Source organism: Acomys russatus, chromosome 25, assembly GCF_903995435.1.
Source record: "Acomys russatus chromosome 25, mAcoRus1.1, whole genome shotgun sequence".
Classification (NCBI taxonomy): domain Eukaryota; kingdom Metazoa; phylum Chordata; class Mammalia; order Rodentia; family Muridae; genus Acomys; species Acomys russatus.
Genome location: NC_067161.1, coordinates 35,801,449 through 35,821,120, shown reverse-complemented (window position 1 = coordinate 35,821,120; position 19,672 = coordinate 35,801,449). Strand labels below are relative to the sequence as shown.

General features: G+C 47.4%; 1 protein-coding gene across 1 annotated transcript; it reads right to left on the bottom strand.

The window, feature by feature from the left end:
* Window positions 1-10,297: 10,297 nt before the first annotated feature.
* Hint1 (histidine triad nucleotide binding protein 1) lies at window positions 10,298-14,188 on the bottom strand. Its single transcript, XM_051168178.1, has 3 exons — window positions 14,000-14,188; window positions 10,839-10,943; window positions 10,298-10,605 (listed from the first exon to the last, which is right to left on the bottom strand). Exons 1-3 carry the CDS (start codon window positions 14,108-14,110, stop codon window positions 10,441-10,443), a joined length of 381 nt encoding a protein of 126 aa, XP_051024135.1. The 5' UTR covers window positions 14,111-14,188; the 3' UTR covers window positions 10,298-10,440.
* Window positions 14,189-19,672: the final 5,484 nt, after the last annotated feature.

The window sequence follows — 19,672 nt, the reverse complement described above, 5'->3', positions numbered from 1 at the left end:
GTTCTTGTGTGCCCCATAGTGTCCCTGGTACTGTGCCTAGAACTGAATTAAATGCCGGCAGGATGCTGTGAACTTGACCATTGAGGAGTCAGAAAACAGCATTACATCCTGCCCTGGAATCCACACAATTTCTCTGGCCACCTGTAGTTTTCTTATGCATATAAAAGAGATAATGGTAAATGTTTTGGTTTGGCTTGGTTTGGGTTTTGAGGCAGGGTTTCTCTGTGTAGCCTTGGCTGTCCTGGACACTAGAGAGGCAAAGGCAGAGGCAGTCAGATTGTTGTGAGTTTGAGGCCAGCCTGGTCTACAAAGGGAGTCCAGGACAGCCAAGGCTACATGGAGAAACCCTGTCTCGGGAAAAAAAAAAAAAGTCGTGCACCACTCTCTAGACTAAGCTGGCCTCCCAGAGATCTGCATTCCTCTGCCTCCCAAGTGCTGGGATGAAAAGGATACACCAATCACACTTTTGACAATGTTACTTTCAAGGCCCACCCTCAGGGTCAGCGTAAGCAGTGTACATGAATGGGCTGCCTTTAATTTTTAAAAATCTCAGCATGGTTGTTTGCTGCCCCCTTGTGGATCAAGTTCAAATCACTATGAAATCTGTGTGTGATGACCTAGCAATCATATACCTCAGCATTGAAAACAAACCAGGCCTCAAATGAGCACTTGGCCGAATAGGTCGTTTTGACCTTAGTGAAGTAGATGCCTACAGCAGAATGCCAAGAAGAAATCTACTTACAAATGACACTACATGTTTTTTAAGGATTTATTTATTCATTATTTACACAGTATTCTGCCCACATGTGTGCCAGCATGCCAGAAGAGGGCACCAGATCTCATTATAGATGGTTGTGAGCCACCACGTGGTTGCTGGCAATTGAACTTAGGACCTTTGGAAGAACAGACAGTGCTCTTAACCTCTGAGTCACCTCTTCAGCTCCAACACTACATTTTATAAAAGTTAACAGTTGGTGGACCAAATGTTGCCATTGATTCATGAAATTCCGTTGGTTTTCACTTTTTTCTTCTCTCTGGTTTCTTTTCTTTTTAAACATTTTTTGAGACCTGGTTTCTCTGTGTGTAGCCCTGGCTGTCCTGGATTTGTAGATCAGGCTGGCCTTGAACTCACAGAAATCCACCTGCCTCTGCTTCCCAATGTGCTGGGATTACAGGTGTGAACTACCATGCCCAGCCTCATCACACTTTTTAAGAGTTCACTTCCGAGGCTTCCTGTCTAGGCTTTTACTATCTAGGGTGGGGGTTGGGGGGGATGAGTGTAGGGGTTATCACAGAAGCCTTCCATGTCCCTCTCTGTCTCTCAACTGTGCATCTGCAGTCATCAATATCACACCAAAAGTAGCCTCCTTGCCCTTCGCAGTTGGCAGGAGCAAGGATCATGGGCCTCTATTCAGTTTCTGCTGTCAACACAGACCACAAACATGGCGTTCTGACACAGGAGGACCAGGGACCCTGACAAGGCCCTCGGAGGCAGCTCAGAGCACAAACATCAACATGGCTTGAGACTGCTGCACAGACCATGGACATCCACATGGCCTTTAGTGGTAACATGGGCTACAGAGATAACATAGACCCCAGCCACAGTAGGACCACAACCCAGATGTCACCATGGCCTCAGGTGGCAGCACAGGCCACTCACATCAATATGGCCCCCAGAGGTAACATGACCTACAGACATCAGTGTGGCTTCAGGCTGCAGCGCAGACTCCAGACATCCACATGGTCTTTGGTGGTAACATGGGCCACCGACATGAGCAGGGACCCCAGTGGGGTGAGGTCTGGGGGCTTCCACTGTGCCCCTGCCTGGCAGGACGGGCCTGTTTCTTATTGTTGTTTTCATTAAAAAAAAAAAAAAAAAAAAAAAAAGATTTATTAATTTATTATGTTCTACCTGCATGTGTACCTGCTTGCCAGAAGAGGGCAGCAGATCTCATTATAGATGGTTGTGAGCCACCATGTGGTTGCTGGAAGAGCAGCCAGTGCTCTTAACCTCTGAGCCATCTCTCCAGACCCTGTTGTTTTCATTTTTCAGAAAGGGTCATACCCTGGCTGACCTTGAACTTCCTATGTATCCCAAGCTGGTCTTAAAGTAGTAGCACTTCTGCCTTACTTTCTTTTATTCTTTCTTTCTGTTATTTTGATTTTCTCTCTGAGACAGGCTCTCAACAACTTGGTTGACCTGGAACTTCACTATCTTGGTGTATTAGACAGGGCTGTGTGTGTGTGTGTGTGTGTGTGTGTGTGTGTGTGTGTGTGTGTGTGTGTGTGTGTGTGTGTGTGTGTGTGTGTGTGTGTGTGTGTGTGTGTGTGTGTGTGTTTCATAAGAGTGCCTTACAGGCTATGGTCTAGCTAGTCCAACAATGGCTGTATAAGAATAGGTACAAGGAGCCGGGCGTGGTGGCGCACGCCTTTAATCCCAGCACTTGGGAGGCAGAGGCAGGAGGATCGCTGTGAGTTCGAGGCCAGCCTGGTCTACAAAGTGAGTCCAGGATGGCCAAGGCTACACAGAGAAACCCTGTCTCGAAAAACCAAAAAAAAAAAGAATAGGTACAAGGATCCAGTAGTTGCCAGGCATTGTGGCGCACGCCTTTAATCCCAGCACTCAGGAGGCAGAGGCAGGCAGATCACTGTGAGTTCGAGGCCAGCCTGGTCTACAAAGTGAGTCCAGGACAGCCAGGACTACACAGAGAAACCCTGTCTAGAAAACCAAAAACCAAAAGACCAAACAACAAAAGAATGAGTCTTCCCATTTGAAATGATTTAATTGCTAGGAAGTCCACAACGGGTTACCCAGCTGCTTGGGTTTAAGATAATCTAGATGTAGTCAAGTTGACAACCAAGAGTAGCCAACACAAGCTGTGACTTTGAATGTAAACTGTTTATTAGGTGGTATCATTGAACTGTTAATTTGCCTAGATAGAAAGCTGGGCTTGTGGGGGGGGGGAGATGGCTGAGAGGTTAAGAACACTGGCTGTTCTTCCAGAGGTCCTGAGTTCAATCCCCAGCAAGCACATGGTGGCTCATAACCATCTATAGTGAGATATGGTGCCCTCTTGTGGTGTGCAGGTGCATATGTGGGCAGAACACTATAAATAATAAATAATTATTTTAAAAGAAAGAAAGGAAGCTGTCTTGTGGGGGCATTGAGATGGCTTAGGGGGAAAAGGTGTTATCAACCAGGCATCTCTACTTCCTGTTTCAGGGACTCAGTGACAGCAGGATACGTCATCACTAGCTGCCAAAATGCAACATATTCCCACTGTTGTCAAGAGTCTCATATCCTCCCCTGTGCATGTGCTACATCCTCTTATAAAAGGCTAGTCCCAAGCGGTGCACGCCCTTTAATCCCAGCACTCGGGAGGCAGAGGCAGGCAGATCGCTGTGAGTTCGAGGCCAGCCTGGTCTACAATGTGAATCCAGGATGGCCAAGGCTACACAGAGAAACCCTGTCTCGGAAAAAAAAAAAAAAAAAAAGGCTAGTCCCTCCTCTCTTCACTCTTTCCCACCATCCTTTGTATAGCCCCGCCCCTCAATAACCCTCCCCCGTGTGAGATAGGTCCCATGATGTGACTTTGTTGCATCCCTTGGTTAGATCAGAACAAAAGGTACTTGCCACTAAGCCTGATTACCACAAGGTGGGGCTTGTGGAGCCTCCAGAGGAACTGGCCCGGAACTGCTGAGATGGAGGTATTCAAACCCCAGAAACCTCAAACTTGAGATTTAAAATCTCACCCTGAGAATGGAAGGTGTGGGACAAAACTCTCTCTTGTTTCTGTGCCTGCCTCGGGGGCACGTGACACAACCCTAGGTGGCTACAGGTGGTCAGTTACATGAGCTTGTCATCTGTTATCTTGCCCCATGTAACCAGAGCATCACCAGCATCCTAAGTCCCAGCCAATGAGACACGTTCATCCTCAAAACCCCTCCCACTGCCCAAGGTTTGTAAGTCCCTGTTTCACCTGAAATAAAGCAGCGAGCACCATCTGCTTCACTGAAGGACTTCGGAGACTGGCTTTGTATTATGAGCTGGGGAAAGAAGGGCCTCCTCCCTGAAGAATTCATCTTTGGAGCCTGGTGTGGCGGCGCACGCCTTTAATCCCAGCACTTGGGAGGCAGAGGCAGGTGGATCACTGTGAGTTCAAGGCCAGCCTGGTCTACAAAGTGAGTCCGGGACTGCCAAGGTGTTACACAGAGAAACCCTGTCTCAGGGGAGAGAGAGAGAGAGAGAGAGAGAGAGAGAGAGAGAGAGAGAGAGAGAGAGAGAGAGAGAGAGAGAGAGAGAGAGAGAGAGAGAGAATATTTATCCCTGGATCCCTGGACTTGACTGCCAGTCAGGCAGTCATGGTAGAACTGCTCTAGGCAGCCACAAGCTTCTGGGGTTCTTCAGGGAGTCAGTGGGGATCACTGCTGCTGTCTCTGCCCAGCTGCAGGAGCAAGCTGTCACTGTTCCCAAAGCAGCCCTTCCCTTCATTGGAACAAGCAGGACCATGTTGTCACCTGGCTCAGTTTCAGAGCCCTGAGCTCCCCCACTGCCACCTGTCCTGGCAGCTCAGCTAAAAGAGCAGTAACACTTAGTGCAGAGAAAATCTTTTCCAGTACCCCTGGCTGGACTGAAGATCTTGTGGCATGGGCCTTGTTCCATGCTCACTAGGGACACTGGGCTCCACCCTTTTCCACCCTTAGACCTTCTGGCAGAGAAGCGGGCATTTCTGGCCCAGCAGTGACCAGGCCTCCCAGGAGACTTGGAACCTGAGTTTTGTTCTCAGGACTCATTTGGTGGAAGGAAAGAATTGACCCCTGTAGAATGCATGACACAAGTATATGGACACATATATACATACAAAAAAAGTAATAAAATATCTTTTTGCTGGTTTTTTGTTTGTTTTTCTGAGACAGGGTCTCTCTGTGTTATCTTGGCTGTCCTGGACTCCCTTTGTAGACCAGGCTGGCCTCGAACTCGCAGTGATCTGCCTGCCTCTACCTCCTGAGTGCTGGGATTAAAAGCCTGTGCCACTGTGCCCAGACATAAAATATCTTTTAAGCACAGTGGAGGCGGTGCATCTTTATGAATAGCTTTATACTCTGGACACTTTGTGTAAATGCACGTTTATGTTTAAGGTAGTAGGATATAGGTTGTTACCTTTTATGACCTGCTTCCTCCATTTAGCACCCAAATGGCCTAGCAATCTTCTTGGGGTTTTGTTGTTGTTGTTGTTGTTTGTTTGTTTGTTTGTTTGTATTGGTTTTTCAAGACAGGGTTTCTCTTTGTAGCTTTGGCTGTCCTGGACTCCCTTTGTAGACCAGGCTAGCCTTGAACTCAAAGAGATCTACCTGCCTCTGCCTCTTGAGTGCTGGGATTAAAGGCGTGCGCCACCACCCCCAACAATAATGTTTTTATTGCTAACTAAAATGCTATGACTGGGGTACATTATGTTTTGTTTATTGATCACTTATAAGGCCTTGTGACATTGTGAGGGGCTAGAGAGATGGCTAAGTGGTTAGGAGCTACTGTGGGAGCTTTTGGGGATCTTGCTTGGGGTTTAATAATACATGTATGTGCTAGTCAGATTTGTGTCATGTGACAAATACTTGATACACCAAGCTAAAGGAAGAAAGACTGGTTTGCTTGCCTTTCTGGGCTTTGGTACAGGGTTGGCTAGGTCTACTACTTTGGGCTTAAGGTTCAGAGAATCAGGGCATCAGGAAAATGTGGCAGAGGACACCTAATGGCAGCCAGGAAGTGGAGACCAAGGAAAGCCCCCTCCCAGCCACACTTTCTCCACCTAGGCCTCCTGATTTTCAAAACTCCCCAGTGGTGGCATTATGGGTCAGAGCCATCGACATTCTGAAAGCCGACTCGCATGTCGCCAAGCCCTCAGCTCATGCGTCCATGAGGGAACCTACGGTTATTTAATCGGTTGTGTGAGCACTCTGTTTAACCTTCCTGGGGTTTGTGTTTTGAGACAAGGTCTTGCTGTGTCTAACTGGCCTGACCCCGACCCCCACCACTCACGTGTTATCCAGGCTGCCCTTCCTTGACAGTTCAGAGAGCCGTGCCTCTGTCCCCAACTGCTAGGATTACAGCCACCATAGCCAGCTTGTGTTTTAAGAACTGCTAAATACCGGGCGTGGTGGTGCACGCCTTTAATCCCAGCACTCAGGAGGCAGAGGCAGGCGGATCGCTGTGAGTTCGAGGCCAGCCTGGTCTACAAAGTGAGATCAGGATGGCCAAGGCTACACAGAGAAACCCTGTCTTGAAAAAAACAAACAAAACAAAACAAAAGAACTGCTAAACTATTTTACCAAGAAGCTGAGCCATTTCCAACCCCATCAACAGTTATGAGGGCTCTAATTTCTCTGCCAGCCAGTCAATACTCCCTTTTTTTCCCCTTCTGTGTAGCCTTGGTTGTCCTGGACTCACTTTGTAGACCAGGCTGGCCTTGAACTCACATCGATCCTTCTGCCTCTGCCTCCCGAGTGCTGGGACTAAAGGTGTCCAACACCACGCCTGGCTTATTTCTCTTAATTTTATACTTACAAATGGATGTGCTTATCTGTTGAGTCAGTTTGCCATATGGTCACTGTATGCCTAATCTTTTTTTTTTTTTTTTTTTTTTTTGTTTTTCGAGACAGGGTTTCTCTGTGTAGCCTTGGCCATCCTGGACTCCCTTTGTAGACCAGGCTGGCCTCGAACTCACAGTGATTCGCCTGCCTCTGCCTCCCGAGTGCTGGGACTAAAGGCGTGCGCCACCACGCCCGGCCTAATCTTATTGTTGATGCTTGGTTTTTTGTTTTGTTTTTGTTGTTGTTTTTTAATTTGTTACTCACTTTGTAAACCAGGTTGGTTTCGAACTCACAGATATCCACCTACCTCTGCCTCCCAAGTGCTGGGACTAAAGGCATGTGCCACCACTCCCAGCTGCTGATTGCTTTTTTGAGACACATAGGCCATGTACGTTCTATAATTTGTGATTTATTTGCTCTTAAATGAATCTACCGGTTTGAAACTTAACAGTTTTGTTTGCTGTCCCCTACCCCCAAACAGGGTTTCTCTGTGTAACAGCTTTGGCTGTCTTGAAACTCATTTTGTAGACCAGGCTGGGCTAGAAATCACATCAATCCTCCTGCCTCTCTGCCTCCTGAGTGCTGAGATTAAAGGGGTACCACTGTCACTGTCACCTGGCTTTGTAAACATTTTTAGAATTTTTGGGTTTTTTTTGTTTTGTTTTGTTTTGTTTTGTTTTTGGGTTTTTGTTTTTTAAATATATATGAGATTTTACCTGCATGTGGGTCTGTATACTGTGAGTGCTGGTACCATGGAATCTAGAAGAAGGCACCATGTGTTAGAAGTGGATTTAATGACAGTTATGAGCTGCCATGTGGATGCTAGGGGCTGAACATGGGTCCTCTGCAAGAGCAGCCAGTTCTCTTAACTGTTGAAAAGCCTCTCTAGACCATGTATTGTCTTTTTATTCTTTCCTCCTTCCCCTTCATCTTGGAGACAGCATCTCCATATGGCCTAGAATAGAACTTTTTTTTTTTTTTTTCCGAGACAGGGTTTTTTCTCTGTGTAGCCTTGGCTGCCTTGGACTTGGTTTGTAGACCAAGCTGGTCTCAAACTCACAGAGATCTGCCTACCTCTGCCTTTCAAGTGCTGGGATTAAAGGTGTGTGACACTGCGCCCAGTATGGCCTAGAACTCTTAATCCTTCTGCCTCAGCCTCCAAAGTGCTGAAAGTAGAGATGTGTGGGCATGAGATGCAGTAGCTGGCTGGGATCTCCTGATACACAATGGTGGATGGGGAGAAGGGAGAAATGCAAGACATGCCTGGAGGAAGCATCAGGTGCCAGCCGACTCCATCTACTGCATTTACAGAACAGCTGCAGTGCAGAAGTGAAATTCTGAGAATGGGTCTGTAGACAATCAGCCATCCCCTGGGGTGGGGAGATGCCTCAGCAGCTAAAGATGGCAGTGCTTATCAGTTTATCAGACAAGAGGGTTCCTGTGTATTCCTTGAACCCACATAAATGTCAGGGGTTGGAGGAAGCAGCTCCCACAAAAACAAATTCCTGACACGAACCTCAGATGTCCACATGCATGCATACACATGTGAACATACACATGCTTACCACAGACACAGGGAGAGGACTGTGTGTATATGTGTGTGTGTGTGGTATGTCTGTTTGTCTGTCTGTCTGTGTCCTTCCCTCCCTCCACACTCAGGAGGACCCAGCTCCAGCTGACAAGAGAGGTTCAGTAGGCTGGGAGGTGTGGTCTGTCAGCCAAATTCTCCAGCATAGTGCATGGTGATGCATCTAACCCCTGCTCTTAGGAAGTTGAGACAGAAGGATCAGTAGTTCAGGATCACCCTTAGCTACATAGCAAGTGTGTGCCCAGCCTGGGCTACATGAGACCCTGTCACAAAAAACCAATTTCAGCAATAATGAAAGCTGTGTATATAAGGGCATGTTTATAATCCCAACACTATGGAGTCAGAGGCAGGATCCTCAAGACTAGCCTGAGTTACATAGTGAGAAAACAATGTAAGGGGGCTGGAAAGATGGCTCAGTGGGTTAGAGCACTTGTTGTATGATCATGTTTTGTGTTTAAATCCCCAATACTCAAGTAGGACCTGGTGTGGCCTCTTGTGTTTGTAACTCCAGAGCTGAGAACGGCAGAGACAAGAGCCTCTTGGGGGCCTTGCTGACCTTAAGCCTAGCTCCAGGTTGAGAGAGGTCCTGTCTCAATAGGCAAAGAGTGATAGAGCAGGGTATCTGCTGCCTGCCTCTGGCCTCCATGTATGTACACACGTGCCTGCACCCCACCACACACACGCACATACACCACATGTGCACACACAACCTGAACAATAAAAAAGCAGTCAGGCCTGGCGTGGTGGTGTATGCCTTTAATACCGGCATTCAGGAGGCATTATCTGTGAATTTGAGGCCAGCCTGGTCTACACAGGGCAGCTTAGGGATACATAGTGAAGTGCTGTCTGAAAAAAATGAAAGAGCAGTCAGAAGGCTCCCAGTTTTTTTAATCTTGGAGTATCCTTCATATAAGCCTATAGTAATTGCATTTGGAAGCTGCATACCATGCCATTAATTGGCACATCAGTACACAAGGGAATTACTCCGTTTGCTACTTTTCACAGGCTCTTAATGTTCACTGATTCTCCTTGCCTTCATCCCAAACTCGTACAATTAGCCAGTCTCCACTCTTTACCAGTCCATCTGGCTTTTCAGTGAGGGTCAGAATAGGGTTCCATTAAGTTCTGTCACTTACCTTTGTGAAACAATGCTTAATGGTTGACCCACAGGTTAGTTCAGGGAATACGCAGGAATAAAGACAAGTTAATGCAGAAAAGCTGGCATCAAAGCAGAGCCAGGGAGCCAGTGTGTAGGACACTTCGCTGCTACTGGACACAGGAACCAGCCTGGACTGTTGTCTGTCCCTGGCAGTCAACACTGGATACAAGGCTTGGCAACACAGACATCATTGTGCCTGCCAACTTGAAGCTGCTGTCACGGACACCTGAATGAAGTGTCCACTGTCCTTGTTCCTGTGTCATTAGTTTCAGATTGAAAATCCCAGATAAGTGCATCTGATTGGCAGAGCCTAAGTCAAGGGCTTGCATCCCAGCTGAGCGGAGTAGCAACAATTCTCGTTGGTCTCTTTAGCTCAGCTTCTCTTGGGGTTTAGGAGTCTCTCAAACAGGAGGGGAGCTGAGAAGCTACAAGTGCCCCTCACATGCCGCTCTAGGCAGACGCCCCATTTGCAGCAGAATTGTTAGTTTCTTTCCTAAGCTGCATAAAATACTCTGCCAAGGACAAGTGATGGCTTAGTGGGAGAAAACACTTGCTACTCTTTTTTCGTTGTTGTTTTTGTTTTTCAAGACAGGGTTTCTCTGTGTAGCCTTGGCTGTCCTGGACTTGCTTTGTAGACCAGGCTGGCTTTGAACTCACAGAGAACCATCTGCTTCTGCCTCCAGAGTGCTGGGATTACAGGTGTAAGCCACCATGCCCAGCTTTTAAACTTTTCTAATTTATCAAAGACCAGTCACTACTCTAACCAGAGTGTTCAAATGCAGACCAGCCTGGACTGGACCTCCCAGAGATCCACCTGCCTCTGTCTCCTGAGTGCTGTGGGCCTATCTTAGCTTGCTGAGTCTGATCTGATCTCCAGCAACATGCATATGAGAGACCTCTACGATGACCTTACTCTCATCACTCCATTGCACACCATTTCGGAATAAAAACTCCACTCAGAGGCATGCAGCAATGTCTTTTATTAGGCACAGAATTTTAAATGTTCTCTTCGATTTCTCCATACACAGGCAAAACTAGGTGTGCCATTTAGCATACTGGAGCTTAGCAACTGATTTACTAGCTAAAGGGAAAATTATCCCTAACCTGCTTAACCAGGAGGCCAGCTCATCTGTCGACCCCCAAGAACATGAAGATGAACATGATAGACAGACTGGCCCCCGTCTGCACCTTCGTTCACCACCATCCGATAGCCCCGCTTCAGGCCCAGGTCTGCAGCACATTTCTTGCCAACAATCATTAAATGTCCTAGAAGCTGAGAAAGAAAAAACAGTTTCTTAAACATAGGAAATACACACTCTGGCCATTACTAACAAGCAGTCAAGATGAGCATGGTGGAGCCCGCCTTTAATGCCAGCACTTGGGAGGCAGAGGCAGGCCAGTCTCTGTTGAGTCCAGGCCAGCCAGGGTGACGTAGAGATCCTGTGTCAAAAACCCAAAGAGAATAACAACCATCAATGTAGTAAAATATGTTAGAAACCTACTTACACTTTCATCATCATCTTCGGCGACAGAAATCTGGGCTATAGGCTTCTTGGGTATCACCAGAAAGTGTGTTGGTGCTTGAGGGGAAATGTCATGAAAAGCAAGACACTAGGGGAAAAAACAGAAGCTTTAGTGTATCACCCGCTAGGCTAAAACATACTCGCTGACAAGTATTAAGCATTATCTGAATGGGAGGCACTGAACTAGATGCTAAGAAACCAGAATTGTACACAGTGCACATGGTATCATGATGCTATTCATATAACTTTATAGAGTCTTGGAGAAGATGGACTTTCTTTTTTCTTGAGACAGGGTTTCCCTGTGTAGCCTTGGCTGTCCTGGACTTGCTTTGTAGACCAGGCTAGCCTTCAACTCACAGCGATCCGCCTGCCTCTGCCTCTCAAGTGCTGGGATTAAAGGCGTGCGCCACCACGCCCGGCTAGAAGATGGACTTTCAACAGTGATGTAATTATTAACGGTCTGATATGTTATAAAAGGAAAGGGAGAGGTAAATGACTACCACAGAATAATATGATTTAGATTGACGTATCAAACACAACCATTTTGGGGCAGTGACACTGTATCTGCGACAATGTGTGTAGTTTCAATAAGAACTGATTGATTAAATAATCAGAATGAGCTAATGGCAAGGAAGGTATAATACATAAATACAGGTTTATTGGAAGCAGCATGGGGCTGAGAAAGGAGGGCAGGGAGGTGGAAATGGGCAAGGGCAAGGGGCAGGGCAAAAGGGGCAGTGAAACCAAAATGTCTGTCTATATAATAAGTCTCTGGGAGAGGGGCAGCCCCTCCCCTAGGTAGAGGGCAGGGCATGCCAGCCATGCTCTACAGCAGGACCTAATGCTCACAGGCTCATATATTTGAATGCTTAGTTTCGGAGACTTCTCTCTCTCCATGCTCCCATACATGATGATAATGGACTAAACCTCCGAGACTGTAAGCAAGCTCCCAATTAAATGTTATATTTTAGCCAGGTAGCGGTGTTAGTGGCTGCCGCCACTACAGCAGCACAGGCCTTTAATCCCAGCACTCGGGAAGCAGAGGCACAAAGATCGCTGTGAGTTTGAAACCAGCCTGGTCTACAAAAGTAGTTCCAGAACAGCCAGAGCTACACAGAGAAACCCTGTCTCAAAAAACAAAAACAAAGTTTCCAGACCCTCTTAACCCCAACTTTTCTCTGATTTGTTCGCCATACATTCCTCAACTAAAAGCTACAAATTTGTCCTTATTAATAATAATTTCTTTTCGACGCCCGGATTTAGCTCAGTGGTAGAGCGCTTGCCTAGCAAGTGCAAGGCCCTGGGTTTGGTCCTCAGCTCTGGGGAAAAAAAAAAACAAAAAAAAAAAAAAAAAAAAACCCAAAAACAAAAATTTCTTTTTTTGTGTATATGAGTTGTACACACAACTGTGCAGATGTGCAGCCTATGCATGCAACCCCATTGTATTGCTCTGCATCTTATTGCCTAGAGACAGGGTCTCTCACTGAACTTAGTGCTTTGGTAATGTTTTGACTAGGCTGGCTGACCAGCCTCTGCCTCCAAACTGCTAAGAGTCACAGGCACATGCAGCTATGCCCGGTTTTTTACATGAGTGCTGGGGATTTGAACTCAGATCCTTATGAGCACTCCTGGCCACTGAACCATCTCCTCAACCTCCATCTTTATAAGATCAGAAACAAACCTGCTTCCCTTCCCCCTCCAGAGCCCTTCCGGGCCAGAGTCCTGATTGCGCAACTTCCTGCTTTGTTGCTTTACTTTGCAGGTACTTGCTCTCTTCTAACAGAACCCAGCCACGCTTATTTGCCTAGGGAATAATTTTAATTGCTGTACTCCATAAAATGCTGTGTCACTTAGAATGCTTCAGCCAGTTATACTGAAGTTGAGTCATTATTTCAAAGACAATTTATTAAAACATCTGCAAACTACGGTTCTGGTTTTGTGTGTGTGTGTGTATGTGTAAGGTGGGGTCTCCATGTAGACCAGGTTGGGCAGAACTGATTCTCTTGCCTCCACTTCCTGCATGCAAGATCATGGGGTGGTTTTGTGTTTAAGGCCTTTTCTGTTCTGTTTTGCTTTGTTTTTGAGACAGGATTTTACTTTATAACACAGGCTGGCCTCTAACTACTGGGTCAGCCTTTTGGATGCTGGGATTACAGGACATGCTACAACTGCAAACTTCTTAAGTGAAAAGGGGCTTTTTCTAAGACAAAAGAACTTGCCCCACCTAATGACAAATACAGGCAATTTAAATAAAACCCACCTCAAGGAACCGAATTAAATTTGGGGTACTTCGTGTCTATGTTAACATTACCAGTAGCATTAATGCTTTCTCATATTTCATATTTCTCGAATTGAACAAACCTCGTACTAAACTTTCTAGTCAATAAGCCCAGCTCCCACACCCTGCTGTATGTGAGATCTAGGAAATAATTTACAAAATTGGTCTTCAGTGTGGACTGCGATTTCATCTATCACAGGAGAGGAAAAAAGACATGTTTTCCTGTTCAGCAGGCCTAGTGGGTCGTTGGCAAATCCCAGCATCTGGGAAGTGGAGACAGGAGGATCAAGGGTTCAAGTTCAGCCCCAGTTAGTTACTCAGCAAATTAGGGGTCAGCCTGGGGTATGTGAAGCCGGTATATGTGTGTGTGTGTAATATATATCTTTTACAACCTAGTTTTTTTTTTTTTAACAGTTAAAGGGCGGGCTGACCCCAATGCCCAGGGGCAACCTCTGCAGCGGGAACGGAGGGAAAGGACCTCGAATCCCTGGTCACCTCGCATTGCGGGGACCGCTGCGAGCCGGAGATCGCGGAGGAGATTGCGCCGGGGGCGAGATCGGGTTTCTCGCGGGCCAGATTGACACTTGCGATGTGGGTGGCGGCCGCGGGCCCCGGAGGGCGTCACCCCAAGGGTCTGCAGCTCATAGGGAAGCTCCCCCGGGGGCCGTCACCTCCCGGGCCTCCGTCCGCATCACATCACCCGGGCCGTGACACGCGGCGGGCCGAGCGGCCGATAACGCGTAACCCGAGCGCAGGCACACGCCGCAGGGCCACGCGGGCGCAGGGCCAGGCCAGCCGGGCCGCGCGTCGCCTCAGGCCCACTGCTCCTCGGGGAACGCGGGCGTGTCGCCCGGCCGCAAGCCTACCCGGTCGTCCTCGAAGATGATCTTGGCGGGGATTTCTTTGCGGATGATCTTGCCGAAGATCGTGTCGCCGCCGGGCTGGGCCACTTGAGCCTTGGCAATCTCGTCAGCCATCGCGGCCGCTCGCTGCCCTTCCCGCGCCGCGGCCACGGTAGGGAGAGGAACCGCGGGAGCGCGCGCAGACCGCAGGCTCGCGCCCGGTCGGCCTGCGCATGCGCGCTGACGCTGGCGCCGCGGCTGCTGTTAAACTGGAGAGCGAAAAGGGCGGAGGAGCGCCTTTACTTTACGTGTGCACGTCCGTCCCTGGCGAACTTTGATTTGCTACCTCCAGGAGGAGGCTCAGTTTAGGAGACTGTTGCCAAGCATGCACGGAGTACTAGGTTTGATCTCCAAAGCCCCATAAACCGGGCCTCGTGCCTGTAATCTCAGAGTTTGAGAGATGGAGGCAAGAGGAGGTTCAGTTCGTCCTCCTCAACTTAGTGAGTTTGAGGCCAGCCTGGGTTAGCTGAGACCCCGCCTCAGAGCAGACTGTTTTCTAACTCAAGCGGTGCGGATCAAGTTTGCTGGAAACCTTAGCTTTTCTTTTAAATTTTCTTTAAGATTTATTTTTATTTTATGTATGCGAGTATTTCGCCAGCATGTTTGTGAGTGCACCACACCCAGTGCCTAGGACTCTCTAGAACTGGTCTTGAGTTTACATGTAGGTTGGAGGGACCCCGAAACCTGGTCTCTGCAAGCAAGTGCTCTTAACCCTAATCTCTTAAACCTATTTGAGGTCTTAGCTAGAGCTATGAAGTCTTGCATCAGGTTGTTTTGGGTTTTTTGTTTTGTTTTGTTTGCTGTGTGTGGCAATGGTTCTCAATGTTAACTACATGCTAAAAATCACTTGGGAGCTCTTTAAACATCTCTGGCCACACTCCAGAGCAATTAAGTCTAAATCTGCACCGATGAGCCGATAGGTGACAGTGTTGGTAAGCCACCGGAGATCAGCTTCAGGTGAGATCCTCCACCTGGAAGGAACAAAACCTTTCTTGGCCCTACCTCTACCCCTCTCCCTCCCTGTCCCATTGCTCCTCTTAAAAAGCCGCCGCCGCGGCGGCGGCGGCGGCGGCGGCGGCGGCGGCGGCGGCGGCGCACGCCTTTAATCCCAGCACTCAGGAGGCAAAGGCAGCCTAGGGTTCTCTACACGCTATATCCGCTTTGCCATCTTTGGCTCTTTGAGGGATTAGGAGGGACCTCCAGTCACAACATTCTGTAGACAGCACCAGTTGTCATATAGATCTGTTGGCATGGGTTGCCGCTGTTGTTACCGCTTTCTTCTTTCAACATCTTCACTCCGTTGGTGTTTTTTTTCCCCCTGCACAATCAGCCTCCATTTCCATGCCTCATTGGATTCTGTTCTTGGCTCTCTTATCTGACAATCTCCAAATGGCCATAGTAAGAAACCTTAGGGGCTTAGAGAGAAGGCTCAGCGATCAAGAACACATACTGTTCTCTCAGAGGCCAGCACAAACATCACAACTGCCTGTAACCCCAGCTCCAGGGGAATCTGATGCCTCTGGCCTACTGAAATACCTCCAACCACAGGTGGACATGTGCACACACAGATACACATCGTTAAACTCAGGAGGCAGAGGCAGGCAGATCGCTGTGAGTTGGAGGCCAGCCAGGTCTACAAATCGAGTCCAGGACAGCCAAGGCTACACAGAGAAACCCTGTCTCAAAAAATCAACCAACCAACAAACAAAGAAAAAAAACCAACAAAAAATCCATTTGAATATAGACATGTGATAATATGTAAATGCTACTTAAACTGCTCGTGCCATCATTATTAGGACAGATACATTTGTGTTCATTATCCATCTTCTGTGGCAGCTATTAGACCAGCATTACAGTTCAACAATAGTGACAGAGACATGGGATTCACAGAATATCTACTCACCAACCCTTTGCCAGCCAATAAAGTTAATTTACACTTACAGATGCAAGTTCCTGAGCCTGATTGAGTACAAGATAGCATGCAACCAGCTGCCACGGACAGAGATGATTAACTGAATATTCAGTCAGTGCAACTTACCTTTGAACAGAGTGGGGGGCCAGTAGGCAGCTAAGTGAGTCTGGTTTTGTGGTTCTGAGGATCAATCGTCACGCTAACGTAGCAGGCACTTTACCAGCTAAGCCATCTCCTCAGTTAAGTTGTGGTTTTGTGGACACAGGATCTCATGTAGCCAGGCAGAACTTGAATTTGCTATTAAACTGCGGATGACCATGAACTCTTGACCCTCCTCCCTCTGCACCCAGTCAAAATGCTGTTTGTAAAATGTAAACCATGATGTCACTGTCCTACTGATACTTTCCCAGAATGATGCCCAAAATCCTTATCTTGACTAGTAGGAACCTGTGACCACTTCCTGTTTCCCCTCCTTCATTTCCTTCCATCTGAAGCTTCACACAAACTGGATGTCGTCAGCAGAATATGCCCTTGTCCCGATCCCTGGATCCCATGAGCATGTTACGTCAATAGGTAAAGGGCGTCTTGCAGCTGTGGTTAGGTCTCCTGAGTCAGGTAGGCGTCTGGATTATCTGGATGAATCCGTGTAATCACAGGACCCCTCGAAGGAGAAAAGGGATGTGATGGCCAAGCAAAGGTAAGAGACAGTGGATGGGTGGCATTCCGCAAGTCCTAAGTCAGGTTTGTTTCCACTGAGAGGAAACTCAGCAGAAGTGCATTTCTCCCTGGAGGCTCTAGAGGGCAGTCCATCCCTTGTCTTTTCCAGCTTCCAGCACCCACATGCTTGCAGAGGTGGTTTGTGGCCTCTTTACTCATCTCCAAAGCCAGCAGATGAGCACCTTCAAACTTCTCCCTGCTCCCTTCTTCCACTTTAATGTGACTCATTAGGCCCACCAGGCAATACACAAAAAGCTTCAGGCTGGGCGGTGGTGGCGCATGCCTTTAACGCCGGTACTTGAGAGACAGAGGCAGGTGAATCTCCATGAGTTCAAGGCCAGCCTAGACTACAGAGCGAGTGCCAGGACTGCCAGAGCTGTTACACAGAGAAACCCTGTCTCGAAAAATAAACAAAACAAACAACAAAAAACCTTCCCATCTCAGAATAGTAATTTAATCCACCTACCAAAACCCTGCCTTCCTGCAAGGTAATACAATGAGAAGAAGTTTGGGCATCTGAGTGCACACATCTTTTGGAGGGCAATGTCTGTAGTGGAAGCTTTGGTGTCTTTAAAAACTGAGTTATGAGCCGGATGTGGTGGTGTACGCCTTTAATCCCAGCACTCGGGAGGCAGAAGCAGGTGGATCTTTGTGAGTTCGAGGCCAGCCTGGCCTACAAAGGGAGTCCAGGACAGCCAACGCTACACAGAGAAACCCTGTCTCGAAACAAACAAACAAACAAAAAAAAAAAAACCTGAGTTATGTTATGTAAACATGGTTTTGTTTTAATCCCAAGTGTAGGATATGGGGCTGACTCAGATTGTCCACAGTAGCAAACTATTTGCCTGGTGCTGGCTCTGACAGGGCTCTTTGCCAGCTGCAGATAGTTTAACTCTGAGGACTCTGGAGAGGGAATAAATGCCAGACAGGAGAGAGACTGGGAACTCTGAGAAAAAAGAAGGCTGCGGCTTCCCCCTGCTGCTCCTGGTTGCTGTTGATGCAGTTTGATGAGAAGTTGGAGCCGTCCTGACACAAAGATTGGACTTGCCCCAAGGAACCCAAGGAGCCTGCCCAGCAGGAAGCAGCTAGAGAGAACTCCAGCCCCTCCCCCTACTAACCTTCTTTCTCTCCTACCAGGTGCTAGGATGTTTGAAGAGACTGGGGTGGAGAAGGGAGAAAGAGGCACATAGAAGGAAGCCAGGCGTGGTGGTGCATGCCTTTAATCCCAGCACTTGGGAGGCAGACTTTGAGGCCAGCCTGGAATACAAAGTGAGTCCAGGAAATCCAGGGCGGTCACACAGAGAAACCCTGTCTTGAAAAACAAACAAACAAAACACACACACACACACACACACACACACACACACACACAAAAAAAAAAAAAAAAAAATTTAAAAAGAAAGAAAGAGGCACAAGGAACCCAAATAAAACTGGGTGCAGTGGCGCACGCTTTTAATCCCAGCACTTGGGAGGCAGAGATCACTGTGAGTTCGAGGACAGCCCGGTCTACAAAGTGAGTCCAGGATAGCCAGGGTAACACAGAGAAACACTGTTCAAAACCCAAAAAACAAAACAAACAAAACAAAAACAAAAAAACAGCCAAAAGATAAAAATAAAAATTGGAGCCAGGCTTGGTGGTGTACACCTTTATTCCCAGCACTCAGGATGCAGAGGCAAGCAGATCTTTGTGGGTTCAAGGCCAGCCTGGTGTACAAAACAAGTCCAAGGCAACCAAGGCTACACAGAGAAACCCTGTCTCAAAAAAACAACAAAACAAACCAAAAAAAAATCCAAAAAGCTTCACATTTCAGAATAGTAATTCAACTCACCTGCCAACACCCCTCCTTCCTGATTTATGTTTAAATTCGCATTGAGGAGTTTCTTCAGCTCAGTTTGCATGTCTAGACGCAAAGCAGGACATGCTCCCAGAATAATGAGATCAATGAGGAGTGCTGAGCCACCTCTTTCCATCTGTAGAGCAGCTTGTTGCAACCTGCTTAAAGCTGCAGCTCCTCTGTTACCACCCGCTTTCGTCTTTAGCATAACAGAAGCCATTTTGTTCATAAGGTGAAATTAAGTTCAGGCTTTCAGGCTCTACCTGCCTCGGAGCTTAAATAGCCTTTTACTTACAATTCAATACTTGTTGAATGGTCTGCTTGAATTAATGATATATGTTCTACTTAAACGAAACCACAATAGCCTGCTATGTTACAACAAGCTGAGGGACTGTACCATGCTTGTTAAAGAAGACTCACTCACTACTGATCTAATTTGGGCACTGTAGAACTATAGTGAAACTTTTTTTTATTACGTATGTATGCTTGCAGGAGTTTATGGTCACTGTGCGTATGTATGAGCTCAGGGGACCCAGAAGAGAGCACTGGATCTCCTAGAACTGGAGTTAACAGTTGTGAGCTGCTGGGTAGATGCTGGGAACCCAACCCAGGTCCTCTGCATGATCAGTAAATACTATTAAGCACTGAATCATCTCTCCTGTCACAGGAACTGTGCTTTCAAATAACAGAAAGGTTTGGCTAACTTTGTTGTTGTTTTTCGAGACAGAGTCTCTCTCTGTAATAACCCTGGCTGTCCTGAACTCACTTTGTAGACCAGGCTGGCCTCAAACTCAAGCGATCCATCTGCCTGCCTCCCTAACGCTGGCTGGCTAGTCAGTTTTACCTAAAAGTAACAGGAAAGGTTAAAGAAGTATTGAAGACAGATGATTGTGAAATAGAAGCAATGTGGAAATGTTTTTCCATGCCTGCGAGTCCTCAGTTAAAATGTGTATTAATGTTTTATGGTTATGACTCTGAGGTTTATAATAAAGGATCTCCTACCTCAGCAAAACCAAAGAGCAGGGCAAGATAAGTAGGGTAATGATAACGCAGAGGGTGAGGAGTCTCTGGGATCAAGTGTGTGAATGTGAGCAAGCAACCGGACTTTCTGGGGGAATAATTAGGCAAATGTAGCTTTCAGGAGTTGGCGGTCTGATCTGTACCGGCTGTGGT

Excerpts from the sequence above, each read along its gene's own strand:
- Hint1 (XM_051168178.1), bottom strand. The coding sequence starts at position 14,110 with ATGGCTGACGAGATTGCCAAGGCTCAAGTGGCCCAGCCCGGCGGCGAC. Across the intron at positions 10,944-13,999 it reads TCATCTTCGAGGACGACCGG|TGTCTTGCTTTTCATGACAT; the intron begins GTAGGCTTGCGG and ends TTTTTCCCCTAG. Across the intron at positions 10,606-10,838 it reads CCGAAGATGATGATGAAAGT|CTTCTAGGACATTTAATGAT; the intron begins GTAAGTAGGTTT and ends TTTCTTTCTCAG.